Here is a 6,099-nt window from a genome sequence, read left to right as displayed (position 1 = left end):
TGTAAGGGTGTAGGCGTCGAAAATTGCGGGTAGCACCGATCTCGATCAGCAGTCGATCTTCTTTTATTTCCAATAAAATATTATTCGGATCGCGGCAATCCATTTTGATTTGCACAGAGGAAAGCAACAGCACAAATTGTTTGTGTATTTCAGTCATTCATTAAAAGCAAAGCCGCTGAAAACAAGCACCGAAGACAACGTCTGCGACAAACGTCTCACCGGTCAAGACTTGAAATGCGCGCGAGAGCGAAGCTGAGCGTCTGTTTACGTAGCGTTTCCTTGGCGTTTCCTTGCAGTGGCCCATCCTCCATGCAGCGGCCTGTGAGGGTGAAGGGGGGGGAGTCGAGGACGCTGTGAGGGCGAATTTTGGGGCACTAAACAAGAGGCACTGCGACACGTCAAGATATGAGAAATTATTCCACACATTTTTTTTGAAACGGCGGGATTTTGACAACGTTCACATATTAACGGCTGGCAACAACGCAAATGCTACAGTGGCTCCCTCTGGCCACTGTTTTATGCGCGAGTTTGTTTTCGTTGCTTCATCACTACAGCAAACTTGTAGAAGGTGCTCAGCACGGCGGAGTAACGTTAGCAGTTTTGTACGGTTGTATGCTGCGCGGAGGAAGCGGCTAACATGAGCCGAAACCCTGGCAAAAACAAATTAAACCTCAAGCTTCCGCCGGGCTCCATAGAGCCACTAGATCACTCGGGATCCGATCCGACAAACGAGTAAGTAAAAGCGATGCCATCACAGGCCACCCAACTTGACCTTTCAAATATACCATTCTCTGCGTCAGTGATTGACAGAACCTCAGCTTCACCGGTTCAATTTATAATCACATTTTACATGGTGATTCGTCCGGCTCTTCTGCATGGACTCAGGTTTAGACCTGCGCGGTCTGGTCGCCCTCGTTCACTGCGACTCAAGAGCCCGGCTGTTTTGTAGCTCTTCGACAGACATTCCGGATGACAGCCAGCCTTACACTCTTGCGTTTTGCATTCGCTTGCTTATTGCCTGCTGTAATGTAAACATGTTGTTTCGCATCCTTGGAACAACATTTCTCCACAGGCCGCATGTGTTAGTCGGAATTTGGTGGGCCGGCTTTAGTGATCAATTTGGTGATACGAATGCTCGTGTAATCTGTCGGCTTTCTGCCTTGACACTCGGTCCAGGTATGTATTACCCCTTCTATTCAAAGCACGTGTCTCGGCCTCTCATTTATTTCTGATTTCAGCGGGAATCGACGGGTATTGGAGGCGACACGCGTCACTGGCGGCGGCGGGAATAATTTACCTGGAACGAGCGTCGTGACTTCGCTGGCGCGGTGCTTTGTAGTACGCTTCACGCCAAGTGCCAAGTAGCGCGGTGTGCGTGGTCTGTCAAAAGGGGCGACCTCGCCCGCAAAAGCCGGCCGACCAGGTTTTCGCGCAACGCCCAAGATGTGTAGTCGCCTCATGACACGGGTGTAGGTCTTGCGGAGGTGCTTTCGGTGCAGACTGTACCGGTGACTCGCGAGCGTGACGGTACCGCGTGAAGTTTTTGGTTTATAGCGCATTTCTGTGGGTGTTAGCAAGGTCGATCTGCTGTGCTGGCGTAAGCGAAGGCGGCTTGAAAGCGAAGGTATTCGGTGGTTTAATTTCGATACCTAGTTTCTGAAAGACTTTACTTATTGTGCACCAGTTTTTTTTTTTTCTATTTTTTTCTATATATAGCAGTGCTTTAAAAGGGTCCTAAGCAAGCTTTATGAATGCAGCTTTTTAAACTAAATGTAGTCTACTGTGTTAAGTGTGCGCAAGTTCAAGTGTGGATTATAACAGCTGCCTGCACTTGGTTTTACTCAGCATTGTAACAACATTCGCAGAGCACTTAGGGCTTTTTTTAAAATGAACAGTCTAGTATTCATGTTTTAGTATGTTACGGTTACTGGGATGCATACCGAGATGGTAAAAAGTACTTAGATTAGCAAGGTGTAAATTTTGGCCAGCCATATCAAAGTAATTTTATTTTCCCATAGTGGCAGCTTGCATATCTGTGGTCCTCTAGAAGTGCTGTGCTAATCTTGTTTGATTAAAACATTTAGTTTTGAGCTTATATTTGTGGTCTCTTGGCTTACTCATCAAACACTGCTTGGAAGGGTATAGGAACATCTCAGCTTTTGGCTTGTGTTGTTTGCTGTGTATTATGTTTCATTTTGGTTGTCATTTTTGGAATTAAATTTGGCTTATGAAGCGGCAAATGGAGTGTCACTATGCACACTTTAGCGCTGAAGCTTAAAGGGATGGCAAGGGAAAGTTGAAGTTGGCCTAGATTGATATAATGATAGTGAGGCTACTTTCTCTGACAAATCAGCTCTTACAGGCTAGAAAGAAAGTAAAACATTAGGCTGTTATTTCTATCAATTGCTATTTACTCGTGTTATCTGCAGGAATGTTTGGTGAAGTTCCTTGCCAAACAGAATATAATATTGATTATGTGCCCAAATAATCAGACTACTGTGCTTAGTACACCGTAGTGGTGCAGCGATTACGGTGCTCCACTTCTGTGCTTAAGGATGTTGAATGGAATCAAGGCCACGCTGACCACTTTTCAATGGAGCCAAAAAGCAAGGCATCCATGTGCTGTGCGATGTCAGTGCACATTAAATAACCCCATGTGGCTGAAATTTCCGGAGACCGCCACTACGGCCTCTCTCAGGCTGAGTCGCTTTTGGATGTTTCACACCATTAACTAAACCAAACCAGGCTCTGCATAGCTACAGTTAGTTGAATTTTTGCCATGCAAGGAAGTAAAAAAAAAATAAATTAGAGGTGGAAAATTAAACGAAGCAAATAACTATCAATGTCATCACCACAGATAATTCCATATAACAAAGTACGGGGCTGTCCACTCTTAGCACTCTTAGCATGTCGCTCCTTGCTGCTAATGCTCCGCAAAGGGCCTCTGATGGCGGCCATATGAACTATTGCGCAGGAGCACGCTGTAGCACATGACGTGCAAAGCTCCTGTCTACGGCTGTCACTGCTCTTGCGCGATAGTTTCAACGCTGCCTGCCAGAGGTGCTCTGTAAAGTGCTGGTAACATGGAGCAGTATTCTAATTAAGGGATGGGCAACTCTGCTCATGTTCTGCATTAATGTTTTGGCCAACTCTGATTTGCTGCTGGTAAGACTGTAATAAGCAGCATTGGTTGAATAATGATTATTGCACTAGCATTATTTGCTGAAGCAGTACCCTAGCCCATATTGTGCACCATACTGGGGTGCTCCAGGTTAATTTGCCACCTGGAGTTCTTTAGCGTGCACTGAAATTCATATACACCGGTTTGACTGTGCTTCGTTTTCCTTGAAATATGGTCTCTACAGCTGAAATCTTCCTGTAATGTTAGTAATAGTGCAAGAAATGGAAGTATTTAAGTATTGTTCTTTGATGTTGTAAGCCGTGTCAGTGTAAAAAATAGTATGTTGACCTTAATGTAAAATCAAGGTAAATTAGGTATGGTAATTGGACCCAGATCAATCATGGTCTAATGGTCTGTTAGGCACTGCTATACCTTATCTTCAGAATGTAATGAGAGTTGCTTGTATAGACAATACATTGTCGCATGGAACTGCCAATATTTTTAAGGGACATCTCTTACAAACTTAGAAATTGATAATTTGGTCGACTCATGCCCTCAGAGCAATGAGATTACTTGGTATCAACACAGCTAAAGACGAATTTGTTAGTTGGGATATTGGATTTCATGTTGTTTGGTCTACTAGTAGACAAGCATGCCATTATGCTTTGAATACATTTAGAGGACTTCACGGCAACTGATGAAAACACTTCAAGAACTGTACTGCATGTGAAATTGTGTTGTAGGGGGCTGCCCAGCTTTGAAAAGCAAAATTGTTAGCACAGTGTAAGTGAAGCTGATAGGATGCTGTGTAACTTGTACCTGAAGGGGACTACAGAAACTTATGCCACTGTAAAGGGAATAGCACTTCATTGGAGTTTACATGCTGATTGTTTACATGGTTTTCTGATGATGGTCCTTCAACCCTTTTTTTTTTCTGTTCTGATTTCAGCAAATCGACGCAAAACACGAGTATCGAAGATTTGCAAAAGACACTCGAAGGCTTGGACTTGGATGAACAGCAGCGTAAGCGACTGGAGGCATTCCTGTCCCAGAAGCAGAAAGTTGGGGAACTTAGCTGTGATGACTTCGAGAACCTCGGCGAGCTGGGTGCAGGCAACGGGGGAGTCGTCACCAAAGTGCTGCATCGACCCAGTGGATTCATCATGGCTCGAAAGGTGTGCCAGTGTGCTTTCTTAGTCTGTGCAAGGTGCTTTTATGCATGGAAATTATATCTGTTTGTGTTTCGGGCCAAGTGTGTGCCAAGCCAATCTGTGTAAAATTTGTTGCACACCTGTAGCAGATAATTTAACATTTCACATGAGTTGCTGGCCCATCAATGATTCAGGTCCAATTAATCTACTTATTTTAACTTGCTCTTGTGTGGAGATCAGCATTATATATATATATATATATATATATATTGGTAGAGCCAAGCCTGGAGTGGTTAGCAATGCTAGTTAGAAGGTGATCAGTTGTGCCAGCAAAAGCCTCTGCTTTTAAATTGACTAGCTTGTTGTTACAGACCAGTGGAAAAACTTAGCAGACGAAGCACTTATACATGTAATGACCGCAATGGCAATGTCGTGAGAACTACCTTGTTTGCGCGATTTTAAGCACCCCCGTTTTTTCGTGATCGCAATGCCAAAAGTGAGGGAAGGAGGGGGGGGGGGGGGGGGGGGCTTGGATTCAAAAATTATAAAATGAACTTTCCACTCTCCCTTCCTTTCGTGGCGACATCTCTATGAAGGGCACAAGATATAACAATTTATTTGGCAAACTTCTTCGGCAAACGCGATTACAGTTTTTTTAAACGTCAAGCTGTACGCAGCCTTCTACAAACTCGTTCCTTCTTCTGTTACAACTGTCAAACAACTGATGCAATACCAAGCAACACGTGCCCGTGATGCACGTGAAACCCATTGAGCACTGTCAATACGTAATGGCACGTTGATAGAGTTATTGAGGTTGCTTTCTGTCATCTAGTGTCGGAACGCAGCAACACATGAGACCGGAGATCAAGCCGCAGATGCCACGCCACCTTGGGGCCAGTGCGCTTGGTGGCCTTGGAATTGCGAGAAAGGATCTGCTTAGATTGGCATAAAACTTTATTTTAGGAAAAATAGTGGGATTCGCGGGAAGGTGGGAAGGCTTATATTCGTGAAAATTCAGGATTTAGAAGTTTTGATCTGTGGGCTCCGTTATATTAAGTGCGGTCTACGCTGGAAACGGTGCTTATTCGTGGTTATGGCCTCTGTATACCTGTGTTACTGAAAAACAAAATGAATCGAAGTGCTGTGCATTGGCATATAATCTTTGCATTAATTAAAAAAGCTCCAGCCGAAAGACAGAGATGCTAGTGTAATAGCTCTTCTTAGCAGCAGCTGAGCTGTCCACACTGGTGTGTGGTTACAGGGTGAAACCGTACATCCAGCAAAAAAAATTTCCTTCCATAGTGTCGCTGCTTTGTCTTGTGCAACATTCTACTTCAATTGAAGTTTTTTTAAACATCATGCTTGATTTTGTCAAAATCATGCATGTTTAGGGCCATGATGTCTGCAAAGGTGGTGCAGTAGTGTAGGGATTTCATGGCAGCCTTGTGCTTTATTCTTTAAGCTAATTTCCCAAGTGTTCATGCATATGCAGTAAGAATTCTTGTTGCAATATGGCGTCTGCTTGTGTCCGGCTTTCGTGCCAGAACTGCTTTACAGTTAATGTAATACAGTCAAACCCACTTAAAACAATACCGGTTTTAACAATATATCAGATATAACAATGGACAGCCGCAGCACCATCAGATTTGCCATGTGTTCTATGGTAAAAAAAGAAACACTTACTACAATGGTGTCATATTACATTATCGGTTATAGCAATCAAATATAGTCACCGAAAGTCAATAAAAACGCGGAAACACGGCGACCACAAAAGCGCACTTGTACGCGGAGATGCCGATACAGCAGGCAAAAAAAAAAAAAAAAGTA

At 43.8% G+C, this 6,099-nt stretch overlaps 1 protein-coding gene across 1 annotated transcript in view; it reads left to right on the top strand.

Moving 5' to 3' along the window:
* The first annotated feature begins 519 nt into the window (after window positions 1-519).
* Window positions 520-6,099, top strand: part of Dsor1 (mitogen-activated protein kinase kinase 1) — a 50,011-nt gene continuing 44,431 nt past the window's right edge. The window contains exons 1-2 of the mRNA XM_084594742.1: window positions 520-732; window positions 4,071-4,296. Coding sequence (XP_084450868.1) covers window positions 638-732; window positions 4,071-4,296 — 321 coding nt within the window. The 5' untranslated portion in view covers window positions 520-637. The remainder of the gene's footprint in view (window positions 733-4,070; window positions 4,297-6,099) is intronic.

Source organism: Amblyomma maculatum, chromosome 2, assembly GCF_055883805.1.
Source record: "Amblyomma maculatum isolate TAMU_Amacu chromosome 2, ASM5588380v1, whole genome shotgun sequence".
NCBI classification, from domain to species: Eukaryota; Metazoa; Arthropoda; class Arachnida; order Ixodida; family Ixodidae; genus Amblyomma; species Amblyomma maculatum.
Note: the sequence above shows the minus strand (reverse complement) of the source record. Positions and strands in the feature narration are given on the sequence as shown.